General features: G+C 42.2%; 1 protein-coding gene across 1 annotated transcript; it reads left to right on the plus strand.

Moving 5' to 3' along the window:
• Positions 1 to 245: 245 nt before the first annotated feature.
• PRRG4 (proline rich and Gla domain 4) lies at positions 246 to 19,493 on the plus strand (the record flags this gene model as incomplete). The annotated part of the gene is made up of 5 exons (XM_080719748.1): positions 246 to 412; positions 4,288 to 4,451; positions 5,727 to 5,775; positions 9,239 to 9,371; positions 19,259 to 19,493. Exons 1-5 carry the CDS (start codon positions 313 to 315, stop codon positions 19,491 to 19,493), a joined length of 681 nt encoding a protein of 226 aa, XP_080575874.1. The 5' UTR covers positions 246 to 312.
• Between the last annotated feature and the right edge of the window lie 486 nt (positions 19,494 to 19,979).

The following is a 19,979-nucleotide window of genomic DNA, read 5'->3' on the forward strand; positions in this document are numbered from 1 at the left end:
GGCCTCCACCGACGACCCGGTGGCTTCCCAGGCAGAGCGGAGGGTGGCCCGCGGCGAGGTCCGATCTGAATTCCGGGGCGCAGCTTTTTACCTCCGTGCGCCTTCGGGGGTCTGGGGGCGCTTTCCCCGCGCGCATCGGGTCCCCGGGACTTGGAACCGCGCGCGGGGCGCAGTGGCGCGGTGGCTTAGAGGACAACAGGTCGGTGACTCAGTTCCCACCGAAACTCAAAGTGCTGAGCCAGGGCCTTTTTTTCTTTTCTTTTCTTTTTTCTTTCTTTTGTTTGTTCTAGTTTGTTCGACAGTTGCCAGACTATGTTTACACTTCTGGTTCTACTCAGCCACTTGCCTGCAGAAATCCTCGCGTTTCCTCCTTGCGCAAGAAGTCGAAAGGATTCCGGAGATGGGGGAGAAGGTGAGCGGGGCTGCAGTTTCCGAGAAACTGGAGCCACTAAATATTATAAAGCCCCAAAGCCAGAAAGGGTGATATTAGAGATTACACAGAAGCGCCAAAATGCCCTTTCGGTTGAATTTGATAATGGTGTGGGTGTCCATGGGCATTGCAGTGCATTCTAATGATCGCTGTTTCCTCTGATAAATATATGTTTAAGACCTATCTTGTGGTTAACTAACTGAAAAGCCTGTTTTCTGAAAATCAGGGAATGACTTTTCTCCCTAAAGTTCTGTGCTGATGTATAACGAGCACAATTACTTGTTCTTGGAAAGATGCACATGGAGTGATCCCGAATCTAATCCGGATTTGTTTTTGCAGAGCTGGGCATAGAACCCAGGGTTTCGTGTGCAGTAGGCAGGCGCTCTACTACTGAGCTGCACCCCAGCCCCCTAGTCTGGACTTGCTATGAGACATGGTCGTGGTACTTAACCCCTTTGGGCTTAAACATCTTCTGTAAAGTGATGGGAATGGGCAATGGAATGAACTCTCGGGTCCATTTTGACTTTCAAGTGTCTAGTTGTCTAGATAAAGGTAAATGGTTGAGAAATTAGGTTTGGAGCTTTCTAACATAGCAGTTTATGTTCATCATCTGATTGGTCCCTGCGCAATTAAAAGCCTAATCTAGCAAAACCAGAAAAGAAAAAAAAAAAAATGCTTTTGGCCATCGGCACCCTCCTCCAGGTCTAGTCATTGTGCTTCTCCACCTAGTGCCAGCCCTTGGAATTTGCTTCTCCACACATTCTTCTTCCTTAACCCTTCTCATCAGATCCTACTCACTTTACTTTAAGAAGGATCTATTACATTAATACTCCTAACTGACTTACTAATGCTTAATACAGCTGTGTGTGTGTGTGTGTGTGTGTGTGTGTGTGTGTGTGTGTGTGTGTGTGTGTGAATACGGCAAGCCATGGTGCAGGCTTGCAGTCCTAGTACTTAAGAGGCCAAGACAGGAGGATCACAGATTTGGAGACCAGCCTCAGCAACTTAGCAAGGTCCTCCAGAACTTAGTGAGACGCTGTGTCCAAATAAAAAAATACCACACACAAAAAAATAAGATAAAATAAAAGTAGCTTTAGCTGGACACAGAGGTGCATGTCTGTAACCCCAGCTACTGAAGAGGCTGAGGCAGGAGGATCAAAAGTTTGAGGCCAACCTGGGCGACTTAATGAGATCCTGTCTCAAAAAATAAAGGGGCTAAGTTATAGCTTAATCAGTGGTAGAGTGCTTGCCTAGCATGTATGAGTCACTGGGTTCCATCTCTAGTACTGCAAGAAAAAAAAAGTAAAGATCTGGGTATATCTGATAAGTATCATTGCAGAGGTAAATTCTTATTCTCCACTCTGGAATTAGTCTGTATGCAGTATGGCTAAATTGGACAGGCTAGGGATTGCTCTGTCACTGGTCTAATACTTTAAACCTATGCCAAGTTGAGTAAACACCAGATTATAAACTACATATTGATTCCACTTGTTGAGTTTGGGTCCAAGGGTTTCTTCCCACAGTAGGAAATGAGTTAGCTCATTCAGCAATGTTTCAAGCACCTCTTATGTACCAGGCACCAACGTCCCTGCAAACATACACACACACACACGCACGCACACACCCCCCCACACACACACACGATAGAATCCAGGGGTGTTCTACCTCCAAACTACACTTTTTTATTATTGTTATTTTGAAATAGAGTCTCACCAAGTTGCTGAGGGTATTGCTAGCTTGCTGAGAATGGCCTCAAACTTGGGATCCTTCAGTCTCGGTCTCCCAAGTGCTGGGTTTACAGGCGTGTATCACCACTCCTGGCCATCCCTGCTTTAATGGAGCTTTCCTTCTAGTGACAGGAATAGATAACAGATAATCAGTGAACCGCAGAGAATAGCAGATGGTGAGAGAACAGCAGATGGTGCTAATGCTACGGAGAAAAGGAAACTATGGACAAGGAGTGCTGCTGGTGGATAGGGATGGGGGACTCAAGGCAACATTGAGCAAAGTCCTGAAGGAGGTGCGAGGGCAAACTGGAAAAAAAAAAATTCTATTAGAAGGAAACAGCAAGTACAAAAGCAGCAGAGAAGCAAGTGTGTGGGAAACTAGCATGGCATTTGTGGTAACAAAATACAGGAGGGAGAGGGGTAGAAGATGAGGTCGGAGGAGTAAGGGCTTGGGGACAGGCTGTACAGGGCCTTTAGCCTATTGTAAAGGTTTGGGGTTTTATTCCATAAGATGTGGAATTGCCATTAGAAGGGTTTAAAGTAGGAACAAAGTCGGGCGTGGTGGCGCACGCTCGTAATCCCCGCGCTTGGGAGGCGGAGACAGGAGGATCACGCAGGTTCGAAGTCAGCCGCGCTGGCTTAAGAGACCCTGTTTCCAAATAAAAAGTATAAAATAGGTCTGGGAGTGTAGCCCAGAGGTAGAAGGGCTTCCAGTAATCCCAGTATCACCACCAAAAAAATAAATAAATAAAAATAAAATAAAGTAGGAACAAAGTATGACTTGCCTTATAAAAGGATCTGTCCTTAGAGGAGCAGAGAGAACACCTAGAAGGTCATTCATTGCAGGAGTCCCAGCGAGGGATGATAGAGGCTTGGAAAATTTTTCATTCTACCTCCATTTGGTGGAAGCATAAAATTTACAAGAAGGCAAAGGAGGAACAAGAACATAAATATTTAACCACACTGGCTGTTCTCAAGGGGCTAAGAACGAATGATCAACCCAAGATCACTCACAAATCAGTATTAGTTTCCTAGACCATGCTTTCTCATGAACTGCCCTTCAGATGCCCACCTTAAGACAGTCTTGCTCTGGTAATGGTTAGTCAGAACATCATCACTTTTAAATTCTTTGAACTGTTTGATGGAGTTGTCAGAAAGTTTCTGAATTCTCGTCTTGTTGCTGTGATCTAGAGCAAAATCAATTAAGCCTTGTTTGTGTGACAATAGACCAGATTAAAGTTTGTGGGTTTGGAAAACACTTCCGTGAGTGGGGTATGTTGGTTTTGTGTCAAAACCTGTGCTCTATCTAACCTTATTGTATTTACCATCGACCTTCCCAACAAACAAAACTGGAGTTCCATAAAGCATTGCAGGCATATATCTGGGGGATGGGATTTGGGGGAAGCCATTTATTTGGCAGAGGGTAAATGTCTTTTCATTAATCCTATAATTAGCTTATCATTTTATTAACTTAGAAGTTTAGAATTTCAGCCAGGTGTAATGGCACACACCTATAATCCCAGCACTTGCAAGGCTGAGTGAGACAAGAGGATCGCATGTTCGAGGTCAGCCTCAGAATATTAGAAAGGCCCTCAGCAACTTAGACTTCATTTCAAAATAAAGTCAAATAGGGCTATGAGTGTAGCTGAGAAGTAGAAAGCCCATGAGTTCAATCCCCAGGAACCCCCCACCCCCCACACACACACGAAATCATTTTTACTGCTGATATGTTTTTGGTCAGATTTTAAAACCATACAAGAAAGTTTGATAAAATTCAACCACATCAAGAGAACTATTTTTGCTGGGTGTGGTGGCACATGCTTGTAATCCCAGCGTTTTGGAGGTTGAGATAGGAGGATCATGTTTCTTGGACAGCCTCAGCTACTTAGTGAGGCCTTTTGCAATTCAGTGAGACCCTGTTTCAAAATAAAGAATAAAAAATAGGGCTGGGAGTGTAGCTCAGAGGTAGAATGCCCCTGGGTTTCATTTCCAGTACAGAAAGAGAGAGAGAGAGAGAGAGAGAGAGAGAGAGAGAGAGAGAGAGAGAACAAACTGTTTTCTTATTCTACAATTAAAACAGGAATTTTTTGCCTTGTGTTTATTCATATTTGGAATGTTTTCATTTGTTAGTCTTTACATCAAAAGAAGAAGCGAACTTTTTCATCCATCGCCGCCTCCTATACAACAGATTTGATTTGGAGCTCTTCACTCCGGGCGACGTAGAAAGAGAGTGTTATGAAGAGCTTTGTAATTACGAGGAAGCCAGAGAGATTTTTGTGGATGAAGAGAAAACGGTACTTTGGTTCATTATGTTAATTGTCTGGAAACTTGTTAAATAGTACTTAAGAAAGTGGCACTTTCGGTCTTTATAGATCTTATGCTTTAAACAAAGTAAAAGTTGTATACCTGTTATCTCCTTCTACTTCCTTAATATCTTAATTAGCCTAATACACTTGGCTTTATATTTAATTGGCTGGGCTTATCATAATTAGCAAATTATTGCCTATGCTGTGATTTTGTGTGTTTAATGTTTATTATCTTCAGAAACAATCTTGTAGTAGAGAGAATTAAATTTAAAGATATGGCCGGACATGGTGGCCCATGCTTGTAATCCCAGCATTTGGGAGGCTGAGCCAGGAGGATCTGGGTTTGTGGCCAGCCTCAGCTACTTAGTGAGGCCCTCTGCAACTTAGTGAGACACTGTTTCAAAATACAGAATAAAAAATAGGGCTGAGGGTATAGCTCAGAGGTAGAATGCCCCTGGGTTCCATCCCCAATACCACACACACACACACACACACACACACACACACACACACAGGGCTGGGGTGTCACTTGGAGCTAGAATGCCCCTAGGCTCCATCCCCAGTACCGCAAAAAAAAAAAAAAAAAAATAATAATAATAATAATAATAATAATAATAATAATAAATAAAGTATAAAATAGGTCTGGGAGTATAGCCTGGAGGTAGAAAGCCCCTGGGTTCCACCCCCACTACAGAAAAAAAAGGGGGGGCTGGTGGTGTAGCTTGGAGGTAGAATGCCCCTGGGTTCCATCCCCAGTACCCTAATATATATATTATAAATATATGTTATATAATATATATTATATATATTATATAAACATATATATCTTGCCTTAAATATAATTACATCTGGGCATAGTGGTACACACTTGTAATCTCAGTACTTGGGACGCTAAGATAGGAGGATCGCACAGGTTTGAAGCCAGCCTCATTTTTTTTTTTTTTTTTTTTGGTGGTACTGGGGTTCCTGGAAGCCCTTCTACAATGTGCTCATTTCCCCAGAGGCCTGGGGGGGGGGCAGCCCAGGGCAGGGACAATGGCAGGGCACTCAGTGGGGACCGACTGACAGTGATTTCTTACACAATTAAACAGACACAGTGACCGGTGGAGTGGAGTGCTTTAATTAGCGTGAGCCACACCCTCCAGCTTGAATAAACTGGTGCCCTACCTGTGGCACATGCCAAGAGTCTGCCACTCCTACTCATTTGGGAGCAAATGAAATGATTATAAATTACTTAACTTGAAAAATTTACCTTTTTCTTAGATGGAATTCTGGCAGACGTATTCAATTAAAGGGCCAACCACAAAATCAGGTAAGACCAGAATTGATCAAATGTAATGTTTTCCTCCCTCTCTCCTGTATTACATTTTAGTTTTGTTGTTTGGTTTTGGCTCTTGCTCAACCTCCATACCTTATAAATCCAAGGAATATTTCTTAATTATTTACTGGGCTATCTGAGACCGGGAAGGCTGCATTCATCTTTTGACACACTGAAAATCAAGTTTGGTGAGGTATTAGGGAAATGAGATAATAGGATTAACGCTGTTTAAAACAGTTTAGCTAAGACTTGCACAGAATAAAAGTACGACTCTTAAGTTTCAAGTAGAAAATCATTTTAACTTTTTCTTATTCATTCATTAATTCGTTCATTCATTCATTCATGTATTTACTTATGGTACTGGGAATTGAACTCAGGAGTATCTACCTCTGAACCATGTCTTCAGCCCCAATTTATTTTTTATTTTGAAACAGTCTCACTAAATGGCTGAGGCTGGCCTTGAACCTGTAATCCTCCTGTCTCAGCCTCTCAAATACTGGAATTTACAAGCATGTGCCACCACACCCTCAAGTTGCTGCATTTTAAAAACTTTTATTTATGCTCAGTTTGCTGTAGCATGCTTTTGTAATCCCAGTTACTTGGAAACCTGAAACAGGAGACTCATGAGTTCAACGGTCAGCTTCAGCTATTTAGAAAGGCCCTTTGTAACTTAGGCCCTGTCTCCAAATAAAAAATAAAAAATAGGGCTGAGGGTATAGCTCAGAAGTAGAATGTCCTGGGTTTCATCCCACAACTAGTACCACACACAAAAAAAACTTTTTAAATTGACACATTGAGCCAGGTGTGTGGCACATGCTTATAATTCCAGTACTTGGAAGGCTGAGACAGGAGAGTCACAGATTCAAAGCCAGCCTCAAGAATCTAGCAAGGTTCTCAGCAATTCAGTGCGATCCTTTTTCCAAATAAGAAATAAAATTGGGCTGGGGTAGAGCTTGGATGTAGAATGTCTCTGGGTTAAATCCCCAGTACATAGATGATAGATAGATAGATAGATAGATAGATACATACATACATACATACATACGCAGGCAGGCATGGTGACACATGGCTATAATCCCAGTATTTAGGAGGCTGAAACAGGAGGATCTCAGGTTCAAGCCCAGGCTCAACCTAAGTAAGGCCCTTGGTAACTTAGTGAGACCCTGTTTCCAAATAAAAAATAAAATAGGGCTGGGATTGTAGGTCGGACCCCTGGATTCAATCCATTAGTACCGCAAAAAAAAGAAGAAGAAGAAAAGAAGAAGAAGAAGAAGAAGAAGAAGAAGAAGAAGAAGAAGAAGAAGAAGAAGAAGAAGAAGAGGAGGAGGAGGAGGAGGAGGAGGAGGAGGAGGAGGAGGAGGAGGAGGAGGAGGAGGAGGAGGAGGAGGAGGAGGAGGAGGGGGGGGGGGGGCGCGCGCGGCGGCACATTGTAATTGTACATATTTATTTCTAGGATACAGTGTGATATTTTGGGGGGATAGTAGGGTTTGAATTAGGGGTATGTTCTATGCATATGTGTGTGTTACTAGGGATTGAACCCCTAAGAATATTCTACCTCTGAAATACTCCCCAGCCCTATTTTATTTTTATTTTAAAACAGAATCTTGCTAAGTTGATGAGAGCTTAACTACATGATGAAGCTATCTTCAAACCTGCGATTCTCCTTTCTCCCAAGTGCTGGGATTACAGGTGTGAGCACCACACACAGCTTCGAGTGGCTTTTTGGTCACATATACATACATATATTTTACCATGTATAAATCAGTATACATAAAAATGTATATACAATTTTTTTCAATCTTTGATTCCTCTGTAGGTAGGCCCCCCTAGAGAAACTGTATTGTACAACTACACCAAGTTGCTTTTGTTACCCAGGGGTATTCGGCTTCTGAACTACACCCCTAGTCCTCTTTTTTTTTTTTTTTTTTTAATTTTGAAACAGGGTCTCACTAAGTTGCAGATGTCCTTGTTAAGTTGCTGAGACTGGTTTAGAACCTGTGATCTTCCTGTCTTAGCCTCCTAAATACTAGGATTACAGATGTGCTCCACCTCACCTGGCACCAAGTTGTTTAATAAATGTGTCTCAGTAATGAATACCATATGTGTCTAGATGAGCAAGAATATTCTTATCCCACTTAGCGTCAGATATTACCCATGTACTATGACCTATTTAAAACAAATAGAAAAGCCAGGTGTGGTGGCACATGCTTGTAACGCCTGAGCTTGGGAGGCAGAGACAGGAGGATCACGCAGGTTCGAAGCCAGCCTCGCTGACTTAGGAGACAGTGTTTCCAAATTAAAAAAAAAAAATCTAAAAAATAAGAAAAATAAGTCTGGGAATATAGCCCGGAGGTTGAAAGGTTTCCAGAAACCCCAGTACCACCACCAAAAAAAAAAAAAAAAAATAGAAGAGCTGGACATGGTGGCTGACACTTGTAATCCCAGTAGTTGGGAGGCTGAGATAAGAAGATCACAGGTTCACAGCCAGCCTCAGCTACTTAGTGAGACCCACCGCAACTTAGTAAGACCCTGTTTAAAAAATAAAGACCAAGCCGGGCATGGTGGCACATGCTTGTAATCCCCGCGCTTAAGCGCAGGAGGCGGAAACAGGAGGATTGCACTGGTTCGAAGTCGGCCCTGTTTCTAAATAAAAATATAAAATAGGTCTGGGAGTGTAGCCAGGAGGTAGAAGGGCTTCCAGGAACCCCAGTACCACCAAAAGAAAAGAAAGAGAGGGAGGGAGAGAAAGAAAGGAGAATAAAAAGTAGGGTTGATGGTGTAGCTCAGAGGTAGAATGCCCCTGGGTTCTATCCCCAGTACTGCAAAAAGAATAAGTAGAAGAATAAGTAACCATAATTAGAGATTTTCAAGTATCATTTACATTTTTTAAAGTAGATTCTCTAGCATGGAGACTTTTTAAAGAAATTAGTATCAGCTGGATGTGGTGGCACATCCTCATAATCTCAGTACCTGGGAAGCTGAAACAGGAGAATTGCAGGTTTGAAGCCAGCCTCCACAATTTAGAGAGGCCCTTGGCAACTTAGTGAGACTCTGTTCATAATAAAGAATAAAATAGAGGCCGGGCGTGGTGGCGCAGCTTCTAATCCCCACGCTTGGGAGGCGGAGACAGGAGGATCACACAGGTTCGAAGCCAGCCTCTGCTGGCTTAAGAGACCCTGTTTCCAAATAAAAAATATATAAAAATAGGTCTGGGAGTGTAGCCCAGAGGTAGAAGGGTTTCCAGGAACCCTAGTACCACCAAAAAACAAAACAAAAAAGAATAAAATAGGACTGGGAGTATAGTTCAGAAATAAAATGCCCCAGGGTTAAATCCTCAGTACCACATACATACACAAAAAAGTATTAATGATTAGATGCTTAATAATGTATCAATTTTGTTGAAATCATAACTTTTTTTGGTTCTTATATTTACATTATCTAAATTAATTCTCTTAAGATGGTAACAGAGAAAAAATTGATGTTATGGGCCTTCTGACTGGACTGATTGCTGCTGGAGTATTTTTGGTTATTTTTGGATTATTTGGCTACCATCTCTGTATCACCAAGTGTAGTAGACAGCCACATCCAGGGTAAGTACCAGTATTTAAGTCATTTAATTCATTAGTAGAGATTGTATATTATTTTAAGATAGATTTAAAAACTATATATATATATTTGTATGTATATATATAGTTTTTGCTTTATTTATTTATTTTTATTATTATTATTTTTTTTGTGGTACTGGGGGTAGAACCCAGTGGCTTTCTACCTCTGGGCTATACTCCCAGACCTATTTTATATTTTATTTGGTTAACAGGGTCTCACTAAGTTGCTGAGAGCCTCACTGAGTATCTGAGGCTGCCTTCGAACATGTGTGATCCTCCTGTCTCAGCCTCCCAAGCACAAGGATTACAAGCGTGCACCACCACGCCCGGCTTTTTTTTGCTTTATTTAATAAATTTATTTATTGTAGTATTAGAGATTGAAACTCGGGACATCCCAGCCTTATCTTTTTTTTTTTTTAATTTTGAAACAGGGTCTTGCTAAGTTATCACATGCTGGCCTCAAACTTGTCACCTTCCTGTCTCAGCAATTCTACTACTGGAATTAGAGGTGTGTGCCACTGCACTTGACTTATTTTTTAAAAAAGAAAGTGAAAGCCGGACGTGGTGGCGCACGCTTGTAATCCCCCTGCTTGGGAGGCTGAGACAGGAGGATCGTGCAGGTTCAAAGCCAGCCTAAGCTACTTAGCGAGGCTCCCAGCAACTTAGTGAGACCCTGTTTCCAAATAAAGTATAAAATAGGTCTGGGAGTATAGCCCAGATATAAAATACAAAGCCCCTGGGTTCTACCCCAAGTACCACAAAAATAAAAAAATAAAATAAAAAAAGAAAGTGAGAGACAGGGGTGATGGCATGTGCCTATCATCTTAACAACTCTGGAGGCTGAAACAAGAATATCGTAAGTTTGAGGCCAGATCGTGTCTCAGAATACAAAATAAAAAGATCTGGGGGGTGTAGGTCAGTGATAGAACAGCTGAGCAGCATGTGCACATCCCTGGGTTCAACCCCCAATATGGCAAAAAAGTAATAATGAATAATAATAAAATAAAAACAGATAAGCACAATCCTATAATACAGTGCCTAACACATAGTTAAGTAATAAAATACTTTTAAATGGATGAGTTAATTAAAATTTAAAAACATCTGAATTGCTCACTTTTTATTGGTAATTCTCACTGACATTATTTAGTGATTACTGACCGCTCTGCATACTATTTTGCCATTGCACATAGAATTAAAAGCTAGAGCCGGGCGTGGTGGCGCATGCTTGTAATCCCAGCATTCAGGAGGCAGAGACTAGAGGATTGGAGATAGTGGACAGCCTCAGCTACTTAGCAAGGCCCTTGCAACTCAGTGAGACCCTGTTTTAAAAAAATAAAAGACTGGCCAGACGTGGTGGCGCACGCTTGTAATCCCCGTGCTTGGGAGGCTGAGACAATAGGATCGTACAGGTTCAAAGCCAGCCTCAGCTACTTAGTGAGACCCTGTCTGGGAGTACAGCCCAGAGGTAGAAAGCCTCTGGGTTCCACCCCCAATACCACCAAAAAATTAAAAAATAATGAAAGACTGAAAAATAGACCTGGGAGTATAGCTTGGAGGTAGAATGTCCCTGGATTCCATCCCCAGTACCATGCACACACACAAAAACTTGAATATCCTCATTTACTAATACATTTGTATAGAAACAAATGATAATGACTGTCTTTTCTAGTATCTGTTTTAGAATAGTGTTGTTGATTGTTTTATTTATTTATTTATTGTGGTACTGAAAAACCTATATTTTAAATAAACTGTGTGTGTGTGTGTGTGTGTGTGTGTGTGTGTGTGTGTGTGTGTTAGTGGGGATTTTACCCAGGGGCATTCTACTGCCACACCCCCAGCCTGATTTTATTTTTATTTTGAAAAAGGGTCACTTGTTTGATGAGAGTCTCATACTTGCTGAGGCTAACCTCAAACCTGTGATACTCCTGTTCCAGCCTCCCAAATACTGGGATCAAAGGCATACAGAACTACGCTCAGCTTAAATAAACTTTATTTTTTTAAAAAAATAGTTTTAAGCCGGGTGTGGTAGCCCACGCTTGTAATCCCAATACTTGGGAGGCTGAGACAGGAGGATGACAGGTTCAAAGCCAGCCTCAGCAACAAGGCTATCAGTATCCTAGGTTAAGGGTTTAAGTAGAGTGGTGGTTTTCCTAGCATACACAGACTCTGGGGTTTGTTGCCCAACACAGAGAGAGAAAAAAAATATTACATACTGCACATATTGCTTATGTATCCACAAAGTAGGATTAAAAACATTTTTTGAAGACCCTAATCTCTACTGTTAACACATCTTGCTGGGCATCGTGGCACACACCTATAATTCCAGTACTTGGGAGATTGAAACAGGAAGATTGCAAGTTGAAGGCCAGCCTCAGCAATTTACTGAGACTCTCAGCAACCTAGCAAGACCCTGTTTCAAAATAAAAGATAAGCCAGGCTTGGTGGTACAGGCTTGTAATCCCAGTACTTGAGAGGCTGAGACAGGAGGATCATAGGTTTGAGGACAGTCTCGGCAAGTAGTGAGACTCTCATCAACCTAAGAAGACCCTTTCCAAATAAAAATAAAATAGGGTTGGGGTGTATCTCAGAGGTAGAATGATCCTGGGTTCAATCCCCAGCACCACACACACAAGAAAACAATTCACAATAGCCAAATTATGAAGCCAGTCTTGGTGTCCATCAACAGATGAATGGATTGTAAGATTATGGGATATACGCACAATGGAATTCTGCCCAGCAATAAAGAAAAACAAAATTATGTCATTTGCATGAAAATGGTTGGACCTGAAGAACATGATGCTAAGTGAGGTTAGCCGGTCACAGAAAGTGAAGGGTCCTAGGTTTTCTCATATGCAGAAGCTAGGGAGTCAATTGGGATACAAGAGGGATTACAAGCATGCGCCACCATGCCCTGACTTTTATTTATTATTATTTTGTGAGTGTGGTACTGGAGATTAAACCCAGACACATTCTACCTCTGAGCTTATACCCCAGACCTGTTTTGTTTTGTTTTGTTTTGTTTCGGAACAGAATCTTGCTAGGTTGTGTCAAATCTTACTAAGTTGCTAAGGCTGATCTTGAACTAGGAATCTTCCTGTCTTAGTCTTCCAAATACTGAGATTACAAGGGTGTGCCCCCACACCCAATTGCACAGTCCTCTTTTAGAGATACAAGCCAGTCATCTCAGTACTTGGGAGGCTGATTCAGGAGAATCGCAGGTTAGAGGACAGCCTCAGCAAGTAGTGAGACTCATCAACCCAGTGAGACCCTGTTTCAAAGTAAAATTTAAAAAAAGGGCTGAGGGCGTAGCTCAGAGGGTTCAATCCCTAGCACCACACACACACAAAGTCAGAAGATATACTGCAAATAAAAAATCTTCAAATTTGGTAGGTACACAGTAGGGTTTTTTGTTTAGGCTGGCTGTGAACCTGTGATCCTCCTGTCTCGGCCTCCTAAGTACTGGGGTTGTAAGCATGTGCTTCCACACCAGGCTCAACACAGCGGGTCTTACCTGTCTTATGAAGTCTCCCTTAGTCCATGTATAACTAAATATTTTGTTGTCTCTAATGTGTAATCTTATCACTGCTCTATCACTTTCTGCTATAGCACTTTTTGTATTTTGTAGAAAATAAAGGTACATAAAGAAGGCAGGGTGTGATCACCACTTGAAGTGACTAAATAGTAAAAAAAAAAAAAAAAAAAAAAAAAGCAACTCAAATATAAACAACAAAGTACAGAACACTCTCCTGTAAGTGGTCAAGAATATCAATCAGAAAGCCAGGCATGGTGGTGCACGCTTGTAATCCCAGCATTTGGGAGGCTGAGACAGGAGGATCTGGTTTCTAGGCCAGCCTCAGCTACTTAGCGAGGCCCTCTGCAACTCAGTGAGACCCTGTTTCAAAATAAAGAATAAGAAATAGGCCTGGGGGTGGAGCATGAAGGTAGAATGCCCATGGTTTCCATCCCAGCATCGCAAAAAAAGGGTGGGTGCTGGGGGAATGTAGTTTGGAGGTAGAATGCCCCTGGGTTCAATCCCCAGTACCGAAAAAAAAAAAAAAAAAATCAAGCAGAAATGTGATGAGTAGCCGGGCGTGGTGGCGCACGCTTGTAATCCCCGCGCTTGGGAGGCGGAAACAGGAGGATGGCGCTGGTTCAGAGCCAGCCTTGCTGGCTTAGGAGACCCTGTTTCCAAATAAAAATATAAAATAGATCTGGGAGTGTAGCCCGGAGGTAGAAGGGCTTCCAGGAACCCCAGTGCCACCAAAAAAAAAAAAAAAAAAAAAAAATGTGATGAGTGTAGAATACAGCTAGCCACTTTGGAGGCCTGAGTTTTAAAGGAAATGACTGGGAATGGTTTTTTAAGAAAGTGAAACTCTAGGAGCAGAGACGTGTACAGGCTGAGTATTAGGAAATGTTCGAGACCAGAGTGTTTTAGATGTAGATTTTCTTATTATTTTATTTTCTTGTTTGTTTGTTTTTTTTGGTGGTACTGGGGATGGAACCCAGGGGCCTTCTACCTCCAGGCTACACTCCCAGACCTATTTTATATTTTATTTGGAAACAGGATCTCTTAAGCCAGCAGAGGCTGGCTTCCTGTCTCAGCCTCCCAAGCGCAGGGATTACAAGCGTATGCCACCACGCCCGGCTTTCTTTTAAAATTATTTGAGAATGTTTACATATACACTGAGTACAGTAATGCACAACTGTAATCCTAATACTTGGGAGGCTGTGGCAGGAGGATCAAAGAGTTGAGGCCAGTGCCTGATAACTTAGGGGGACGCTGTTTCAAAATAAAAATGAAAAGTGCTGGGAATGTATCTCAAAAGTAGAATGCCCAGTACTCCACACACACATAGAATGCTTGCATATATGTAATGAGATAGTTCGGTGACAAAACAAAAACACAAGTGTAAATACATGCTTGATGCTTTCTTCTTTTTTTCCCCTCCTCCTTCTCCACCTCCTCTTCTCCTCCTCCTCCTTCTCCTCCTCCTCCTCTTCCTCCTCCTCTTCCTCCTCTCCCTCCTCCTCCTCCTTCTTCAGATTGAATTCAGGGGTAGTCTACCTCTGAGCTAGATCTCCAGCCCTATTTTATATTTCATTTGGAAATAGGATCTTGCTAGAAGCTGAGAGTCTTGCTAAATTTTCGTGGCTATTTTTGAACCTACAATCCTCCTGTCTCAGCCTCCTAAGTATTGAGATTATATGTATGTACCATTTTCTGCTTTTCTCCACCCTTCTGTCTTTTTATCCCTCCTAAAACAGTCTTACCTTCTTTTCTGCCTGAGAGGAGAAACAGAATTCAGACACAGGGAAGCCAGGTGAGGTGACATACCTGCAGTCCCAGCAACTCCAGAAACTGGGGCAGGAGGATCACTTGAGTCCAGGAGTTTGAGACCAGCCTGGCCAACATAGCAAGATCCCGTCTCAAAATGAACAATTAAAAAAAAAAAAGCTGAGCCGGGCGTGGTAATCTCTGTGCTTAGGAGGCTGAGACAGGAGGATCGCACAGGTTTGAAGCCAGCCTTAGCTACTTAGTGAGGCTCTCAGCAACTTAGTGAGACCCTGTTTTCAAATAAAATATAAAATAGGTTTGGGAGTGTAGCCTGGAAGTTGAAGGCCCCTGCATTCCATCCCCAGTACCACAAAGAAAGAAAGGAAGGAAGGAAGGAAGGAAGGGAAAAGAAAAGAAAAGAAAAGAAAAAGAAAAAGAAAAACCAGGAGTTCAGTGGTAGAATGATTATGGGTATCTTTTGTGTATGTTATCGCAAAGGTTAAAACCTTGGATATCTCTTGGTTTTTTTTTTTTTTGTTTGGTGGTACTGGGGTTCCTGGAAGCCCTTCTACCTCCGGGCTACACTCCCAGACCTATTTTTACATTTTTATTTGGAAACAGGGTCTCCTAAACCAGTGTGCGCGGCTGGCTTCGAACCTGCGAGATCCTCCTGTCTCTGCCTCCCAAGCGTGGGGATTACAAGCGTGCGCCACCACGCCCAGCAATATCTCTTGTTTTAAAAATAGGATTAGTGCCCAGCGTGGTGGCACACGCTTGAAATCCCTGCACTTGGGAGGCGTAGACAGGAGGATCGCACAGGTTCGAAGCCAGCCATGCTGGTTTAAGAGACCCTGTTTCCAAATAAAAAAGTATAAAAAATAGGTTTGGGAGTGTAACCCAGAGGTAGAAGGGCTTCCAGGAACCCCAGTACCACCAAAAAAAAAAGTAGGATTAGTGCAAGCTGTGGTGACACATACCTATAATCCCAGTACTTGAGAGGCCGAGACAGGAAGATCACAGGTTCAAGAACAGCCTCAGAAACATAGCAAGACTCAGCAAGTAGGGAGACCCTGTTTCAAAAAAAAAAAAAAAATTAAAAAGGGCTGGGGTGTAGCTCCGAGGTAGAATGCCTCCAGGTTTGATCCCTAGTAAACAAAAGTAAATAAATACATAAACAAATGATGTGTTATATTTAATGTTAGTCCAGGGTAATGCTGTATAGTTTGTAGAGCATTTTCTTTTCTTTTCTTCTTTTTGAAACAGGGTCTCACTAAGTTGCGGGGGCCTCAGTAAGTAGCTGACCTGTGCGCGAACTGCGGTCCTCCGCTTGCAGAGTACTTTTCTATCCATTGTCTCACTCTGGTCCTCACGGCAAATCCTATGGAGTTCTAGGGAACATCTCAGGTTAGGTTTACTAGACATGCTCTCATGTTGAGATTAAATTTTAAATATTTGAGCTAGGCTCAAGTATGACGAGCGTGGTGGCGCACGCTTGTAATCAGTGGCGCACGCTCGTCATCCCAGCATTTGGGAGGCTGAGACAGGAGGATCCGGGTTTGCGGCCAGCCTCAGCTACTTAGTGAGGCCCTTTGCAACTCAATGAGACCCTGAGACCTTGTTTCAAAATAAAGAATAAAAAATAGGGCTGGGGATGTACCTCAGAGGTAGAATGCCCCTGGGTTCCATCTCCAGTACTGAAAAAAAAAAAAAAACTTTTTAAAAATACTAAGGTGTTTTGTCTCTATTGTTCCAAGAAATTCTTCCAGCAGAGTTTTGGTTTTTTTCCCCCCTACATTTTGGAAGCCTGAAAGTAGGGGGAGAGGGAGAGATACTTAAAAAAGAAAAGAGTAAAAAATAAATTCATTGTCAGAAAAGTATGCCTCTGTAAAAACATGCCAAGGAATGAAAAACAAGATCTATTCATTTCTTGGCTCCTATATTTTTTGGAGAAAAATAAGAATTATGATGTTACTGGTTTAAGATATTTTTGGTGTATTTTTTCTTTTGTCTTTTTTTTTTTTTTTTTTTAATGGTGGTACTGGGCATTGAACCCAGGGGCGTTCTACCTCTGATCTACACCTCCAGCCTTTTTTATTTTGAAATAGGGTCTCAATTAAGCATGGTTGTACATGTTTATAATCCCAGTAGTTGGGAGTCTGAGACAGAGAGATTGCAGATTTGTGGCCAGCCTTAGCAATTTAGTGAGACCCAGTTTCAATAAAAAAATAATGTAGGGCTGGGGGTACAGCAAAGTAGAATGCCCTTGCATTCAACCCCCCACACTAAAAACAAGGAAGGAAGGGAGGGAAACAGGGCCTCACTTAGTTGCCCAGGGTGGCCTTAAATTTGTAATCCTCCTGTCTCAGCTTCCAAGTACTGGGATTACAAGCATGGGCCACCACACCTGGCTCTATGCATTAAAATTTGAACATCAGCATGGAAAATTTTACTTGTTCAAATAAAATGTCTCTCTCTCCCATCCCCCTGTAAACAAACACATAGGACTTTTCGTCACAAGCTAATGAATGTGCCAAGTAACTAGCCTCCCATGAACACACTCCAAATTTCCCACAGAGGAGGAATTGTGTGGAGCCCTCTCAGTGAACTCTGATCCTCTCAGTCACCTCTCCACTACCGAAGGGCTGCTTAGCCACCTCATAAATGCACACAGATCTTTGCTTTTCTCTTCCCTCTGCAATTTTCCTCTCTTCTTTCCTCCAATTTTAAATTTCATTATTACCTCCAAAGGAAAAAAAAGCATTTTAAGGGGCAAATAGGCTGATTTAGTTTGGAAATACTTATAGCATTTTGAGTCTTCTCTCTCTCTCTCTCTCTCTCTCTCTCTCTCTCTCTCTCTCTCTCTCTCTCTCTCTCCTCCTTCCTTCCTTTCTTCATTCCTTCTTCCTTCCTTCCTTGTGGAAGGACGGGAACTATCCCCCCAACTCTTAAAAAATTTTTTTTTTTTTTGCAGTACTAGGGATGGAACCAAAATGTTTTTGTTTTAAGCTGGGCATGGTATCGCACCCTTGTAATCCCAGTACTTGGGAGCTGAGACTGGAGGATCCAGGTTGTCAGCCATTCTCAGCTACTTAGTGAGGCCCTCTGCAACTCTGTGAGATCCTGTTTCAAAATAAAGAATAAAATATCGGGCTAGGGGTGTAGCTCAGAGGTAGAATGCCCCTGGGTTCAATCCCCAGCACCACAAAAAAAAAAAAAAAAAAGTTTTTGTTTTGAAGCAGGTCTTGCTAGGTTACTAAGAGTCTTGCTACACTGCTGAGGCTGTCCTAGAACCCTTGACCCTCTCACCTCTACCTCCCAAGTACTGGAATTACAAGCCACGAGTCCCCACCCCAGCTGTGAACCCTCTTCTGATGTGAGTAATATTGTAAACATTGACTAGTGGTTGATCAATGTTGAGTATAAATTTTAATTATTTCATTAGTCATAACTATTAAAGGTTAATTTATGTATAGGAACTTTATAGATAGCCAATATCACTGTTTAAATTACAGTTTATAATTGACAAATGAGAAGTGGAAAACAGATTTAAGACATCAGACCCATTTGGGCATGGTGCCACACATCTATAATCCCAGGCTGAGACAGGAGTACCACAAGATTGAGGACAGCTTAGCAAGTAGTAAAATTCTCATCAACCTAAAGGGACCCTGTTCCAAACTAAAAATAAAATAAAATAAAATAAAATAAAATAAAATAAAATAAAATAAAATAAAAATAAAATAAGCCGGGCGTGGTGGCGCACGCTTGTAATCCCAGCATTCAGGAGGCTGAGACCTGGAGGATCGCGGTTCGCGGACAGCCTCAGCTACTTAGTGAGGTCCTCTGCAAGTCAGTGAAACCCAGTTTCAAAATAAAGAATAAAAAAATAGGGCAGGGGGTATAACTCGGAGGAAGTATGCCCCTGGGTTCCATCCCCAGACTCGCAAAATAAATAAATAAATTAATTAATTAAATAAAATAAAATAAAACAAAGCCTGGGCGTGGTGGCGCACGCCTGTAATCCCAGCACTTGGGAGGCTGAGACAGGAGGATCACACAGGTTCGAAGCCAGCCTCAGCTACTTAATGATGCTCTCGGCAACTTAGTGAGACTCTGTTTCCAAATAAAATATAGAAATAGGTCCGGGGGTAGAAAGCCCCTGGGTTCCATCCCAGTACCAAGGAAGAAAGGAAGGAAGGAAGGAAGGAAGGGCAAGCAAGCTGGGGATTTAGCTCAGAGATAGAATGCTCCTGGGTTCAAACTCCAGTACCACAAAAAAATAGTAATAACAAAAACAAATAAATAAAACACGAGACCCATGTTGTATTTTCAACTTTCATTGACAGACAAGATTTTACAAAAATAGTTGGACTTAAGATAAACCGTGTGTGTGTGTGCGCGCATGTGTGTGCATGTGCGTGTGTGTGTGTGTGTGTGTTAGCCTGGCATAGTGGCTCACACCTGTCTATACATGTCTGTAATCCCAGTACTTGGGAGGCTGAGACAGCTGTTGAGTTTCTTCATATTACCATCTTAACCCAAAAATGCTGTCTTTCCTAGACCTACGTACACACTCTCTCTCTCTCTCTCTGTTTAGTTCTCCAGCTGTCTATGCAAGAAGGAGCAGGCACACTCCCTCCATCATTTTTCGAAGACCTGAGGAGGCTGTTTTGTCTCCATCATCACCTTCTTTGGAGGACACGGGATTACCTTCTTATGAACAGGCGATGGCACTGACCAGAAAGCACAGTGTTTCACCGCCACCGCCATATCCTGGGCCAGCCAAAGGATTTAGGGTATTTAAAAAATCGATGTCACTCCCAGCTCACTAAGGCCACCTTGCCACAAGACATTCATGTTCTTTGAATGGTTTCTTCTCCCAGAACCAAAAGAGACATGTCTATACAGCTCTTTCTGACAAACTGCCAGGAATAAAGGAGGAATAATCCCAAGAACTGCACCATAATTCCCTTTGCATCTTGGACGGAACTTGATATCAGCTTGATAACAGGATTTGACTCCAACCCAGGCCTGACAGCACTCCTGAAATCCCATCCACTCAGGAGGCTCAGGCAGGAGCATCACAAGCTCAAGGTCAGTTTGGGCAACTTAGCAAAACTTCTTAAAATATAAAAGTAAGAAAAGACTGAGAATATACTCAATGCTATGGCACCTGCCTAGCATGCCTGAGGCACTGGTTTCAATCCCCAGGAGAGAGGGAGGGAGAGAGAGAAGAATAAGAAGGAGGAGAAATAGAAGAAAAAGGGGGAGGAAGGAGAGGAAAGAAGAGAAGTGGAGATTGATTCAATATCCTGGTA

The sequence above is a fragment of the Muscardinus avellanarius genome, assembly GCF_963383645.1.
Source record: "Muscardinus avellanarius genome assembly, chromosome: 1".
In the NCBI taxonomy this organism is placed as follows: Eukaryota; Metazoa; Chordata; class Mammalia; order Rodentia; family Gliridae; genus Muscardinus; species Muscardinus avellanarius.